Below are 16405 nucleotides of genomic sequence, written 5' to 3'. Positions count from 1 at the left end.
TGGGCAATTTTCACTGCATAGCTAGGCAGATCTGATGTTCTAATTTCTAGGAAAGTTGGGAGACACTCCTTTTTTGCTCGTTCATTGGGTAAATCGGTGGAATTTACAGCACCAGATAATCGCTAACGAGAATTCGTATGAACGCTTGTTAACGATTACCTGGCTGCTTCTCCTGGCCTTAGGGCCTCATGCACACGAACGTATTTTCATTCCGTGTCCGTTCCGTTTTCTTTGCGGACTGTATACGTAATTATTCATTTGAATGGGTTCACAAAAAAAAACGGAAGGTGCTCCGTGTGCATTCCGTTTGTCCGTATTTCCATTCTGCTAAAAAGTAGAACATGCCCTATTATTGTCCACATTACAGACAAGGATAGGACTGTTCAATTAGGGGCCAGCTGTTCCGTTCCGCAAAATAAGGAATGCACACGGATGTCATCTGTATTTTTTGCAAATCAGTTTTTGTGGACCGCAAAATACATATGGTTGTGTGCATGAGGCCTAAGGCCTCTAGCACACGAACGTGCCGTGTTTTACAGTCCGCAAATTTGTGGAACGGAACAGACGGCCCATTAAAGAAATGCCTAGTCTTGTCCACAAAATGGACAAGAATAGGACATGATCTATAATATTTGCGGGGCCCCGGAACGGAGCAACGGACGCGGACAGCACAGAGTGCTGTCCACATCTTTTGCAGCCCCATTGAAGTGAATGGGTCTGCACCCAAACCATAAAAAATGCGTCTCGGATGTGGAACCAAACTAAGGTTGTGTGTAAGAGGCCTAAGAGTGAGACATCAATATCAAAGTGCCTTCTATAAATTCTTTTTGAAACCATTACCTTTTCCAAAAAGTTAAACTGTCATAAGGCCCAGCTATTTTAGACATTGTGGCTGTTGTGTGCAGTCACTGAGCAGAAGGTTATGTATACAACACAGATAAAAGGGCCAAATTGCAAATACCCAGTCTAGACCAGAGAGCTGTACATACTGTACTTTCTAGTAGTGTAAAAGATAGTAAACGTGTGCCTATAAATGGAAAATATATACTCACTAGGCTGCAGAGTCATTGAGCTGGTATTCTCTCGATCTGTTAAAGCAGGCCTGTACTCCACCATCTTTCCATAAACGCTTGATGACTCCGGCCAGCTCAGCCGTCATAAAACCTTCCTCTGCAGCTCCAGCTAAGACAAAAAGCTGACGAGCATCATCCTGTAATAAATTACAAGATAACGATATTTATGGCTCATCTAAGGTGCACAACTTATTTACAGTAGTCCGCAATCCACATCACCCTAGCAATGGCTGTCACCTTTAGGGTTTCCTTAAAGAGAACATTAATCATCCCAGGTCCTAATTGGTCTTATATTAAAGGGGTTGTCAAACGTCAGTAAGTAGCATTTATCATGTAGAGGAAGTTAATAAAAGCACTTACTAATGTATTGCGATTGCCCATATTGCTTCCTTTGCTGGTTGGATTCATTTTTCTATCACATTATACACTGCTCGTTTCCATGGTTTCAGACCACCCTGCAATCCATCAGTGGTGGTCGTGCTTGCACTCTATAGGAAAAAGCGTCAGCCTCTCTGGTGGCCGGGACCATGGGAGCGCACATAGGCTAGTGGTTTTTCCTATATTGTGCAAGCACAACCACCGCTACTGGATTGCAGAGTGGTCTGTAACCATGGAAACGAGCAGCGTATAAAGTGATAGGAAAATGAAACCAGCCAGCAAAAGATACAATGTGGATAATAACAATACATTAGTAAGTGCCTTGTATTAACTTTCTCTACATGATAAATGTCACTTACTGAAGTGAGACAACACCTTTAAACATAAAAACTAAGAAATATACACTCACCTAAAGAATTATTAGGAACACCATACTAATAGGGTGTTGGACCCCCTTTTGCCTTCAGAACTGCCTTAATTCTACGTGGCATTGATTCAACAAGGTGCTGATAGCATTCTTTAGAAATATTGGCCCGTATTGATAGGATAGCATCTTGCAGTTGATGGAGATTTGACGGATGCACATCCAGGGCACGAAGCTCCCGTTCCACCACATCCCAAAGATGCTCTATTGGGTTGAGATCTGGTGACTGTGGGGGCCATTTTAGTACAGTGAAATCATTGTCATGTTCAAGAAACCAATTTGAAATGATTCGAGCTTTGTGGCATGGTGCATTATCCTGCTGGAAGTAGCCATCAGAGGATGGATACATGTTCTCATTCTGTCTACGCCAAATTCGGGCTCTACCATTTGAATGTCTCAACAGAAATCGAGACTCATCAGACCAGGCAACATTTTTCCAGTCTTCAACAGTCCAATTTTGGTGAGCTCGTGCAAATTGTAGCCTCTTTTTCCTATTTGTAGTGGAGATGAGTGGTACCCGGTGGGGTCTTCTGCTGTTGTAGCCCATCCGCCTCAAGGTTGTGCGTGTTGTGGCTTCACAAATGCTTTGCTGCATACCTCGGTTGTAACGAGTGGTTATTTCAGTCAACGTTGCTCTTCTATCAGCTTGAATCAGTCGGCCCATTCTCCTCTGACCTCTAGCATCCACAAGGCATTTTTGCCCACAGGACTGCCGCATACTGGATGTTTTTCCCTTTTCACACCATTCTTTGTAAACCCTAGAAATGGTTGTGAGTGAAAATCCCAGTAACTGAGCAGATTGTGAAATACTCAGACCGGCCTGTCTGACACCAACAACCATGCCACGCTCAAAATTGCTTAAATCACCTTTCTTTCCCATTCTGACATTCAGTTTGGAGTTCAGGAGATTGTCTTGACCAGGACCACACCCCTAGATGCATTGAAGCAACTGCCATGTGATTGGTTGACTAGATAATTGCATTAATGAGGAATAGAACAGGTGTTCCTAATAATTCTTTAGGTGAGTGTATAAAGAATACTTTACCAGCATGTCTAGTTTTTCTGTTTGGCTGTGAATAACTTTTTCCACTGATATGAGGTATAACTCATGTCATTTGTACGCTAGTATTTTCTTGATTTCTTTTTTTTATACATGTGAAAATAGGGAAAAAGTTGTTCCCATTTTTTTAATTTATTATTTTTTTAATAGCCCAACGTGCAACTAAAGTAAAGTACTTTTCTTTTTGATTATGTCCCTTTTCCAAAATTCTTGTTTTGACATAGGGCAGTGGTAAGCAACCTCCGGCACTCCAGGTTTTGCAAAACTAGTATGGTTAACATGCTGGATGTTTTGGCTTTGGATAGTTTTTTAGTGGCAATTTTTTCTTCATACCTTTTCCCCATTTCGCTATAGTACTGAAGAAAAAAAAATGCAGGTAAAAAAATTGCTGACTAAAAAAAATGCTACCCACAACACACTTACTCGACAAAAAAATCCTTCTTATAATTATTGCAATTGCAAGGAGACTGCTCCCATAGCCTGACTGGAGGTCACCATACATGAAATGATGTATGAAGCACAAGAGCTGACCAACCCAGAGTGGCCACCTTTATTCTAGCTATAAAGCTCTCCTTAATTTGCTGATGACTACATATTACCAGCACATCTCCAGACTGCAGGTGCTGATCATCTTTCCATGTTCTCTTGATAGCACCAATATGTACGGCTCCACTGACACAAATACATACCGCTCTTGTTGGGTCTCCAAAATCTATCTTCAATCTGCCCATGGCTCTAATAATGGCGATGATGGACTGTATAGTGTTACTGTATACTACTGCTTTGTACTGTTTGCATTCCTCTTCTGAATAACCCGCCTCATGGATAATCCTGGAATGGGAGAATAATGTTACCAAAAGTCCCCACACATTGTACAGAAAGCAGGAGATGATTGCAGAATGCAGTCACACTTACTTCATCTGTTTGACGATTGTACTTTTCCCTGATTCTCCAGCACCTTAAAAAAAAAAAAAAAACATTAAAGAGGAAGATGAAAGACATCATTATTCAAGTTCCTGAGTTTGTAGTTATGTCACTAAAGTTTAAAAGGGAATCTGTCAGCAGTTTTAACCATCCTAAACTGCTAACAGCACTACACAGGAAGAGCAGGACATACTCGTAGTGGAGGTATCATCAGGAGTGAGAATAGAACTATTTATTTTCTGCTAGATTCTACTCCTTAAGGCCTCTTGCACATGACCGTATAGCTTTTTCAGTACTTTGCGGCCAGCAAAAAACAAATCTGGAAACAATACGGATGTCGTCCGTGTGCATTCCGTTTTTTGCGGAACGGAACAGCTGGCCCCTAATAGAACAGTACTATCCTTGTCCGTTATGCGGACAATAATAGGACATGTTCTATATTTGAACGGAACGGAAAGCGACACCATCATTAACCCCATATAGCTAATTATATGGCGACATGATAGGTTCACTTGCTATTAATATGAGCCACGTGGAGGTACTAATGTAATAAAACCACGAGCCTCACATTAATTCAGGCACACAGCATAAGGCCTCCTGCACACAACCGTTTTTTCCCCCCGTTTACTGCCCGTTTTTTGCGTTCCGTATACGGAACCATTCATTTCAATGGTTCCGCAAAAAAAACCGGAATGTACTCCGTATGCATTCCGTTTCGTTTAAAGATAGAACATGTCCTATTATTGCCCGCAAATCACGTTCCGTGGCTCCATTCAAGTCAATGGGTCCGCAAAAAAACAGAACACATACGGAAATGCATCCGTATGTCTTCCGTTTCCGTTCCGTTTTTGCGGAACCATCTATTGAAAATGTTATGCCCAGCCCAATTTTATCTATGTAATTACTGTATACTGTATATGCCATACGAAAAACGGAACAGAAACGGAAACACAATGGAAACAAAAAACGGAACAATGGATCCGTGAAAAACGGACCGCAAAACACTGAAAAAGCCATACAGTCGTGTGCAGGAGGCCTAAAGCACATACCTGTAAAACTGCAGGAAACCTCCTGCAGCAAGATCTCCCTGGATGCTGATAAGTTAAAGGACCTTTGATTATGTCATCACCATGTGACCAGTAACAAGTGGATTTTATTGGTTACTTGGCGATGACATCAAAGGTCCTTTACCTTATCAGCATCAAGGAAGATCTTGCTGAAAGTTAACAGACCTTTGATGAGGTCATTCCCGTGTAATCACCAACAAGTGGATGTTATTGGTCACATGACGATGACATCAAAGGTTATTTACTTTATCAGCAAGCCACTGGGCTTTTTCATTGGTGTAGTGGCCAGCTGCATCCCAGTGAGGAGGGCTCTCCCTCCTTCTCCGCTATGTGACCGCGAAGTTTAGAGGGAACACTGCCTCCCAGTCACAAAAAACGGCATCGGCAAAGTGCAGTCGGTTAATCAGGCTGATGGTCTGTTTCGTATTTTTTTTCCCCAATTATCGGCCCAGCCCTACTAATAATCATAAACCCCAGCTTTGAGGCAACAGTTCAGAACTGCCAGGTCAGGAGATATAAGCAAAGTAAGCAACCACATCTGGAGGAACATCGAAAATTCACACTAGATACAATAAAGGAACCTTTATATGGGTCGAGAATCAAAGATGAGATCCTATGAACGCTCGTTAATGATTATCTGGTGGTGTAAATGTACCCGCGATAACCTGATGAACATGCAAAATCCAATTGTTTGTGCTCACACAAAATTGATTGTTTACTGGCGGCAGATCTTTCTGTGTAATCACGATCTGCTGCCGGCAAACAACGAGTCAGTATGGAGAAGAGCAATGGCATTAGTGATCACTCCTCCCAATACTGTGGAGGAGATCGCTGCATGTAAATGTTAAACAAGCAGCAGATTGTTGGGAAGGAAGCGTTCCTTCCCGACAACCTGCTGCTCTGTCGTCCCATGTAAAGGCACCTTAAGACCTGAAGCAAATACAGGTCCAATCTGCATAGGAGTCAAGCACTGGACAATGAACGGCTCTTCACCAGCTTCTTACTGTATATTGGAATGAGGAGTGAAGAGAAGGTCCTGGCTGTGAGACAACCCACACGAGCAGTTATGCATTTGTTTGAAAGGAATTCTTATCCCACAGAGAACAATGACAACTAGAAGCCATCAACAAACCACAAGTAGAATCTTACTACAATAACCATAAGCCACAAAAACAAAGAACAAACAAGGGGAATACAGCAGCTATTACAAGAAAAGACAAAAGGTCTCTTGTATATATATAAAAAAATAATAATCATAATAAATGCCCAATCAGATTGAGGATTTCATTTTTTAACAATCACTGAAATTAAATATTTGTTGCTACGATAAATATTTTTTCCCCCGAATACAATGTATAATAGGCCGCAGCGATAAATGCTCAACTGAACTTTAGCCATGCAGTTTTCTACACCAACGGGGTTTGAACTATCACCATTTTCAGCTTGATTTTTTTTTTTTTTAAACTAAATGAAAGGTGTGGTGTGATTGGCTGCTCTGAGCAACCAAGACCATTTTTCTTTTTATACGGCAAAGATATATACATATATCTATATAAATGTCAGGTCCTTAAATATTAGGACATCGACACAATTCTAACATTTTTGGCTCTATACACCACCACAATGGATTTGAAATGAAACTAACAAGATGTGCTTTAACTGCAGATTGTCAGCCTAAGGGCTCTTTCACACTTACGTTCTTTTCTTCCGGCATAGAGTTCCGTCGTCGGGGCTCTATGCCGGAAGAATCCTGATCAGTTTTATCCTAATGCATTCTGAATAGAGAGAAATCCGTTCAGGATGCATCAGGATGTCTTCAGTTCCGGACCGGAACGTTTTTTGGCCGGAGAAAATACCGCAGCATGCTGCGCTTTTTGTTCCGGCCAAAAATACTGAACACTTGCCGCAAGGCCGGATCCGGAATGAATGCCCATTGAAAGGCATTAATCCGGATCCTGCCTTAAGCTAAACGTTGTTTCAGCGCATTACCGGATCCGACGTTTAGCTTTTTCTGAATGGTTACCATGGCTGCCAGGACGCTAAAGTCCTGGTTGCCATGGTAAAGTGTAGTGGGGAGCAGTATACTTACCGTCCGTGCGGCTCCCGGGGCGCTTCAGAGTGACGTCAGGGCGCCCCACGCGCATGGATGACGTGATCGCATGGATCACGTTATTCATGCGCATGGGGCGCTCTGACGTCATTCTGGAGCGCCCCGGGAGCCGCACGGACTGTAAGTATACTGCTCCCCCGCTCCCCAATACTACTATGGCAGCCAGGCCTTTAATAGCGTCCTGGGTGCCATAGTAACACTGAACGCATTTTGAAGACGGATCCGTCTTCAAATGCTTTCAGTTCACTTGCGTTTTTCCAGACCTGGCGTGTAATTCCGGCAAATGGAGTACACGCCGGATCCAGACAACGCAAGTGTGAAAGAGCCCTTAATTTGACGGTATTTACATCCAAATCAGGTGAACGGTGTAGGAATTACAACAGTTTGCATATGTGCCTCCCACTTGTTAAGGGACCAAAAGTAATGGGACAATTGGCTTCTCAGCTGTTCCATGGCCAGGTGTGTGTTATTCCCTCGTTATCCCAATTACAATGAGCAGATAAAAGGTCCAGAGTTCATTTCAAGTGTGCTATTTGCATTTGGAATCTGTTGCTGTCAACTCTCAAGATGAGATCCAAAGAGCTGTCACCATCAGTGAAGCAAGCCATCATTAGGCTGAAAACACAAAACAAACCCATCAGAGAGATAGCAGAAAAATTAGGCGTGGCCAAAACAACTGTTTGGAACATTCCTAAAAAGAAGGAATGCACTGGTGAGCTCAACAACACCAAAAGAGCCGGAAGACCTGTGGTGGATGACCGAAGAATTATTTTCCTGGTGAAGAAAACACCCTTCACAACAGTTGGCCAGATCAAGGGCACTCTCCAGGAGGTAGGTGTATGTGTGTCAAAAATCAAGAGAAGACTTCACCAGAGTGAATACAGAGGGTTCACCACAAGATGTAAACCATTGGTGAGCCTCAAAAATAGGAAGGCCAGATTAGAGTTTGCCAAACGACATCTAAAAAAAGCCTTCACAGTTCTGGAACAACATCCTATGGACAGATGAGACCAAGATCAACTTGTACCAAAGTGATGGGAAGAGAAGAGTATGGAGAAGGAAAGGAACTGCTCATGATCCTAAGCATGCCACCTCATCAGTGAAGCATGGTGGTGGTAGTAGTGTCATGGCGTGGGCATGTATGGCTGCCAATGGAACTGGTTCTCTTGTATTTATTGATGATGTGACTGCTGACAAAAGCAGAAGGATGAATTCTCAAGTGTTTCGGGCAATATTATCTGCTCATATTTAGCCAAATGCTTCAGAACTCATTGGACGGCGCTTCACAGTGCAGATGGACAATGACCCAAAGCATACTGCAAAAGCAACCAAAGAGTTTTTTAAGAGAAAGAAGTGGAATGTTATGCAATGGCCAAGTCAATCACCTGACCTGAATCCGATTGAGCATGGATTTCACTTGCTGAAGACAAAACTGAAGGGAAAATGCCCCAAGAACAAGCAGGAACTGAAGACAGTTGCAGTAGAGGCCTGGCAGAGCATCACCAGGGATGAAACCCAGCGTCTGGTGATGTCTATGCGTTCCAGACTTCAGGCTGTAATTGACTGCAAAGGATTTGCAACCAAGTATTAAAAAGTGAAAGTTTAACTTATGATTATTATTCTGTCCCATTACTTTTGGTCCCTTAACAAGTGGGAGGCACATATGCAAACTGTTGTAATTCCTACACCGTTCACCTGATTTGGATGTAAATACCCTCAAATTAAAGCTGTCCCAATATTTATGGACCTGACACACACACACATATATAATATATATTATATGATTTGTTACCAAGAGTAACAAATCACACACAGTACATCTTTCATTTCATATTCTGCTTCTTTGACCTATACAACAAATCAGATATACTGTACTCCAGATGTCTCATTGTGAGACAACCTTCCACAGAATAGCCCGACAGTTGGACGATAACAGAAGGAAAAGACAAAAAAAAAAAAAAACCACCACACAAATGAAGTTCAGGATGGGTCATCAATATTCAATCGATGGGGATCCAATCGTTTGAATGGGTCGCAGCATAACTTTGTGCATCTGTGCAGGAAATTTACATGTGGGGACCAGAAGTGCTGTGGGGACAGGTCGGGACCCACAGAGTTAGGAGCGAGCAGGTCCAGTGGGGTGAGGGTGCAATTGGGACAAACCTTTTAAAGTGTAACGGTCATTCTTTATTTTTGTTATGTGTAGGGGCAGTGATACTGACCATTTTTGTAATATACTTTTTCTGTCAGAAAAATAGCTGTAAAGTGGTCCATTTTGAGCCTTAGCAACTCTCCTCTGTCTTCTGTACAGATAACACAGTCAGTGTTTAGCAAGTCTCCACAGTTATGTAAACAGAAGACAGAGGGGTGTTGCTAAGGCTCAAATTGGGCCAGTTCAGAGCTATTTTTCTAATAGAAATTAAAGTATATTACAAAAATGGTCAGTATCACTGCCCCTACACATCACAAAAAAAAAAAAAAAAAAGATTGAGAGAGTTACACTTTAAGGCTACTTTCACACTAGCGTTCAGAGCGGGTCCGTCTGATGTCTGCTCAGACGGATCCGCTCCTATAACGCAGACGTTTGTATCCGTTCAGAACGGATCCGTCTGCATTATAGTTTGAAAAAAAAACTGTCTGAAAGTAGCCTGAACGGATCCGTCCAGACTTTACATTGAAAGTCAATGGGGGACGGATCCGTTTGAAGATTGAGCCATATGGTGTCATCTTCAAGCGGATCCGTCCCCATTGACTTCCATTGTAAGTCTGGACGGATCCGCTTGCCTCCGCACGCCCAGGCGGACACCCGAATGCTGCAAGCAGCGTTCAGGTGTCCGCTTGCTGAGCGGAGGCTGAACGCCGCCAGACTGATGCATTCTGAGCGGATCCGCGTCCACTCAGAATGCATTAGGGCAGTACGGATGCGTTCGGGGCCGCTTGTGAGACCCTTCAAACGGAGCTCACGAGCGGACACCCGAACGCAGGTGTGAAAGTAGCCTAAGGCATGCTGGCCTGCACAGAGAACCCTACTCCACTTGCATAGGTAGAAGACATAAATAAATAAATCCGGTACACAGCCCTTACACCTATAGCTGAACCAAGTAGTAGAACTGACTGATTATGATGCTTCACTAGCACGGCTGTCTAGTTATTAGGAAGAAATGCTATACAAGATCCGCCCGCATGACACAACCGATTGAGCAATGTATCAACAAACCGTACATGCCATAACCTATTTATAACATTAATTACACCTGTACGTTCAGGAATCCCCAATATTATACAATACACAAGGATATTTTCAAGCGTGGTCAACACTGGTTACAAAACAGGAAATGACAGCAGCAGTTCCAAGAAAATTACATCCACACTTCGGCCCGTCCAATGTACCTAAAGAAGTACACAAGGCAAGTGGTAAGACAATAAATGAACAAGAACTGCACTGAAAATGGCTAGATATAGAATAGCGAAAATGTAGCTTTTTCCCATCTTTCTTTTTAGGCAATAGCACCTCTCTCGTCTACTGGGAGTGTCTGGTATTGCAGCTCATTAATGTTAAGCTGCATCATCATACATACCCTATTCACAAGAATAGTGGTACATCTGAGAACTTCACCACTACACACCGTAAAACCTATAACAAAACCTTGTCTTACAGCTTTATTGCCTCTGTATCTTGTTTTTTTTTTTTTTTTAAAAACAGTAGAAAATGAGATTTTTCTTATCAAAGTCAATACGTAAAAAACAAAAATACAGAAAATAGGCCATAACTAGGGATGAGCGAATAGACTTTGTATGAAACGATTCGCATAATGGTTAGTTTGAATACTGTACGGAGCGAGCGCTTTGTACAGTATTAGAATGTATTGGCTCAGATGAGCCAAAGTTATTACTTCGCGAAGTCTCACGAGACGTCGCATAATAACTTCATAAAGTAATTTCTACTGTAAAAAAAAAAAAACATTTCCCAAACTCTGGTACCCTGGAACCGAACCTGGATCGGATTACTTTTTTAATAGCATGCAATTCAGAATTTTGTATAGCCACTTCTGTGGTCGCACATGCTTCAATGTGACAATTACAGGGATAGAAAGACACGTCCACTGAAGTATATCTATCAGGGAAACTGAAGCACTGAATGAGGAGATCTCTGGATCCAGGTGAGGTACAGGGCTGGTTATAGCTTTGTTAGAAAGAGATTGTCATGTGCTATATGATGATTTTTCTCATTAATCATAGGGTAACCGCTTTAAAGGTCTGCCTCTCAGATCCAAATGATCCCCAAAGTGTGTTGTGGGGATCACGTGTTCCAATGCATAGCAGGCTGCAGAATGCCATTCATTGTGAAATCAGTCCGCGGCTCCTGTGAGCTCAGACACGCAGGCTGCAGAACAAAAGCCTTTTAGAACAGTTAATAAAAAATAAAAAAACAATTACGATTATTTTTGGACAGAAAAAAAAATAATGCAATAAGAAAGCCCCAAAAGGTTTCCATAGCCATTCTGTGTGATAACCTATCCTAATGGTCCATAAACACAGGCAATTCTAGGTAACAAACCATTCAGTCCTGATAATTGTCTTATTCCCTCCCCTCTGTATGAGGATGATCAATGCTGCTATCGCTCATCCCCATACAGATTCATTGGTTATGGTTCCCAACCATGATCTGATATTGATGACCTATCTTAAGAATAGATCATCAAAACTTAAAGGGGTATTCCAGGACTTTGCTACTGATCATGAGGATAAGCTATCAATATCAGATAGCACTACAGTATCCAGCTCTATGAGTAGTTCCGGCTCTGATCGGCAGTGGTGTCGGACCCCCACTGATCAGATGTTAGAGACCTATACTGAGGATAGGCCTTCGATAGTAAACTCTTGGAATATTGCATGTGGTGATCGGAGATGAATAGAGCCGGCCTGAATATTAGACATTCCTCTGAGACTAGTACAGAATGCTGGCCCAGGAAACGTAACGCTTATTCAAAAGTGCTTACTACGAGGAACACCACAGTGACATTGAACGCATGCCATGGAAATTTCAGAGAGCACTTGCTGAACTCGGCCAAATACAAGTGACTACAAAGAACATTGTGTCGTGTCATTTAAGATGTGCATTCTTTAGGCTGCGTTCACATCTCTATTTTGTAGATCCGGTCCAAATGCATGCAGAGTCTTTTGTCCAGCTAGAATCTGGCATTTATGCCGAAAGTCGTCCGGCTCACCGGAGATCTTCCATATTGCCATGCAAATATATACGTGACCAATCCCCACCCCAAAATAAGATAATCACATTAGTAGACCTAGATGTTCCCGCTGGTTTTCCCAGCGGGAATAAGTGGGATCTGTAATTCACCATGGCTGTAATACGGTCTAGTATAAGGTTTGCCTCCTCACAGTGATTGGCTGCAGCGGTCACAGGACCAAGCTACTTGCAGTCTGGTGGGCAGGAACAGGTCAGCAGCACAGAAAGGGCAGCTAAGCCGCACAACCCCTCTGAGCAAGTAGAGATACAAATGGATTACTGACCTTACACAAATCCGGAGTTCTCCGGGCATTTCAGCTAATCCGTAGCTGGCACTAACCTGTGAAAGGAAGCTCTTTCAGACAGTACTTACTAGGGTCGGGCGATATCAAAAATATTCAGACGATAACTATATTAGGAAATTTATTGCGGTAGCGATATTTATTGCGGTAACGATATATATTGCGATAAATACCAGTTTAAAAAGAAAAAAACCACAAAGGAGATGTTGTACTGTATGGGGGCAGCAGCCACAAAAGGAGACATTACAGTGGGGGCAGCAGCCACAAGGTGCCGCCCCCCCCATGTCTTATGGCCACCTGTGTGACCTGCCTGCCACCACCATACAGAATTCCTTCTTGTTGGTCATGGGGGAGGGAGGGACTCGTGATGGGTCATTCCCTGCCTGCCTGCTGGCTGCTATTTCAATGTGCAGTGCGGACGACTGAGAAGGCCAAGGTCGGACAGAAGACATATAATTGGGACATTACACCTTTAATAGCTGCCCGTCCGGCAGCTGTGATAAAGTTCAACTTCTGACTGACTTTCCCGTCACTCGCTCGCTGCTACTGCGCTGCTCAGCCTGGGCGTCATCCGATTCCGATGTTAGACGTCGGTGGGCGGAGACTGCACCATGGGAGCAAGCGAGGAGGAGCCTGGTCGGCCGCTGCGGGAGGCAATTGATGTGTAATGATGCAGGGGCGGGCGGACGCAGTTTTTTGAAGCGATGACGTCACAAAATACTGCGGTAATTAGGAAACAACGATATCGCAATTTTTTTTAATAACGCGGTATATCGTGATACCGGTATATCGCCCAACCCTATTACTTACCCATCCCACGCTCTGCGGATGCACTGGCAAAGGTTCTTCTGGATCGGGCCAATTCTTTTCGTGTACTACTCTGCCCTGGACAGGAAAAGGAGGGGACACAGCCAGTTGGGACCCAGGCGTAAGAGCCTGCAGCCTGTGTCAGCCAGTATCTCGGCAGAGCGTGGGACTGGTAAGTACTATCTAAAGGGAAGTGCCAACTGTGGCTTAGCCAAGATGGCTGGAGAACCCCTAATATCACATTAATTAGATTACTTGCCCAGAGCTGCATTCAGAATTCTGTTTGGTTGCTATCAGAAACAAAATTGTTGACGACGCGCTCGCTAACAGCTAAGTCATGCTTCTACAATGCAGAGCAACGGTCTATTCTACACGGCACAAAAAATTAACCCCTAAAGGGCATCTGTCAGCAGATTTGTACCCATGAAACTGGCTGACCTGTTACATGTGCACTTGGCAGCTGTGTTGGTCCCATGTTCATATGCAGAGCCCAAGGAGGGGGGGGGGGGGGGTGTCTCTTCATCTTCTCTAATCGCATGTAAATCAACAACAGTATTCCAAACCTGTTCAACCATCAAGTAACTTGTATCTAATGAGTATGGCCAGCTACAAACTCCGGGGACAAATCTGTTCATTTTGAATCAATCTCGTGTAAATGAAAGTGAGGACAGGGGCACTGGAGGGGTAACCGCAAGACAGCCCCAAAAAGAGAATGGATTTGCAGGTGGTGGCCACAGACATTGCGGGTCATCTTTTGGCAGTCTTTTTCGTACATTTTAGGCTACTTTCACACTCGCGTTTGGTGCGGATCCGTCATGGATCTGCACAGACAAATCCGTTCAGATAATACAAACGTCTGCATCCCTTCAGACATAGCCAAAACGGATCCGTCTTGAACACCATTGAAAGTCAATGTAGGACGGATCAGTTTTCTATTATGTCATAGAAAACGGATCCGTCCCCATTGACTTACATTGTGCGTCAGGACGGATCTGTTTGGCTCATTTTGGTCAGACGTACACCAAAACGCTGCAAGCAGCGTTTTGGTGTCCGCCTCCAAAGCGGAACGGAGGCAAACTGATGCATTCTGAGCGGATCCTTTTCCATTCAGAATACATTAGAATACAAACTGATCTGTTTTGGACCGCCTGTGAGAGCCCTGAACGGATCTCACAAACTGAAATCCAAAACGCCAGTGTGAAAGTAGCCTTACGCAGACGCTGCCGGAAGATGTGCAAGTTATGACGGGGCGAGTGCCTAGTCATAAATTAGGTGCATCTTTGGCAACCCTGGCTGGTATAGTTTTTCTGCAACTTTTACGCCTTTTCGTCAGACGTCAAATTAGCAAATATCCCCGGCCCCTGCCAGTACCTTCGAACGCGCCATAAAAACGTCATTAAAAACAGGCGTTTAAGAAGTCACAAAAAAGGAGTTGTGCGATAATTTTACACCAGAGGTGTTAAACTCTTTGACAATCACCCCTATTCACTCTTTCCTTATCCCTTTTGATTGATTCTTCTCTAGTCCTGCTAGTCTCTTTGTCACTAGAGGTAGCATGAGGCGGTACCTACAGCCCAACCAGGTTGCACAGGTAGTCCTACTCCTCCAGTATGACACATTCATAGGTGCGGCCGTGTCTGGGAGATTTCAGATCAAAAGCAGACTATAAAGCCACGTTCATGCTTAAAGGGGCTGCTTCACCTCAGACGGTGGCATATCGCTAAGATATGCCAATGTCAGATAGGTGCAGGTCCCAGAGGTGGGACCAACAACTACTTCTAAAAAGGGGCTTCCAAAGTGAACAGGAGCGTACTTGCACATGCACGGAAGCCCTCCATTTATTTCGATGGGAGTTCCAAAAATAGCTGAGTGCACTTGACTGGCTATTTTCAGAACTCCCACAGAAGTGAATAGAGGGGACAACGCGCATGCACAGATTGTTAGCTCTTTCACCTAGGGGGAAAAAAAAAATCACACATCCCTCAATAACGACCAGTAAAAATAGGACAATCCCTGAGCTGTGGAATGGTAACTCAGAAATAAAGTTCTGCTGAAACATGAGCTAGTGAAAACTGCAGCATTCTGGACACACAGACCTCCCATCCAATATGTATTACAGGGGAAGGAGGGACAACCCACATTCAGCGTGAAACTGGTTGCAATCTGCATATCATGAAGAAAATGAATAAAGGAAAAAGGAGTACAGCATGAAACTTAGGTCAGTTTTAGTCATTCAAGGTAACCACTACAAAGGTAAAATCATTTTCCATATTAAACGGGTCCATTGATCTTGCAAAATGGTGTAAACCGTGAAATGGTGAGTAAACACTTTGAAGAAGAAAAGGTGAATAACACAACAGGTTTTCTCTTGCTTTTTCAACCATATAAACATATCAAGCTGTAAAGAATTCCAACAGCCCAATAAAAGTCACTGGACTGCAGAAAGAGCAACAAATTAGCTGGAGCAAAACTGCAAAGGGCAGTCAAGCCTCTCTAAAAGCCTCCACTACAGGAGGGACAGGTGACCTTGGGCGACCTCCTCCCAATCTTCCAGAAGACAGGTTTAATACAGCTGCGTGTGGTGGTGAATCCCACCTTTCTGAGCAGAACTTTATATGAACAGCAGGTTTCACACATGGTCAGACACTTACCGCTATGTTCACATTAGGGATCGACCGATATCGATAATTTGTGAACTTTCAGGCCGATAGCCGATAATTTATACCGATATTCTGGGAATTTAAATTTTTGAGAAAAAAATAATTTCCTACACAAATCTGCTGAAAATTAATATGTTTATTGTTAACGTGTATTTTTTTTTTTTTTTTTTGTAAATCTTTTTCATTTATACTTAATATTTTTGTGGGTTTTTTTGTTGTTTTTTTTTTTTTACCAACTTTTAGCCCTCTTAGGGACTAGAACCCTTGTCCTATTCACCCTGATAGAGATCTATCAGGGTGAATAGGAGCTCACACTGTCCCTGCTGCTCTGTGCTCTGTGCACACAGCAGCA

General features: G+C 43.2%; 1 protein-coding gene across 1 annotated transcript in view; it reads right to left on the bottom strand.

Moving 5' to 3' along the window:
- The window catches only part of GNAI1 (G protein subunit alpha i1), an 80829-nt gene that overhangs the window by 35168 nt on the left and 29256 nt on the right, over nucleotides 1-16405 (bottom strand). The window contains exons 2-4 of the mRNA XM_040413100.1: nucleotides 3851-3893; nucleotides 3625-3766; nucleotides 1053-1210 (exon numbers count right to left, since the gene is read on the bottom strand). Of these exons, the coding sequence (XP_040269034.1) occupies nucleotides 1053-1210; nucleotides 3625-3766; nucleotides 3851-3855 (305 nt within the window). The 5' untranslated portion in view covers nucleotides 3856-3893. The remainder of the gene's footprint in view (nucleotides 1-1052; nucleotides 1211-3624; nucleotides 3767-3850; nucleotides 3894-16405) is intronic.

This window comes from Bufo bufo, chromosome 1, assembly GCF_905171765.1.
Source record: "Bufo bufo chromosome 1, aBufBuf1.1, whole genome shotgun sequence".
Lineage (NCBI taxonomy): Eukaryota > Metazoa > Chordata > Amphibia > Anura > Bufonidae > Bufo > Bufo bufo.
This window is presented reverse-complemented; position numbering and strand designations above follow the sequence as displayed.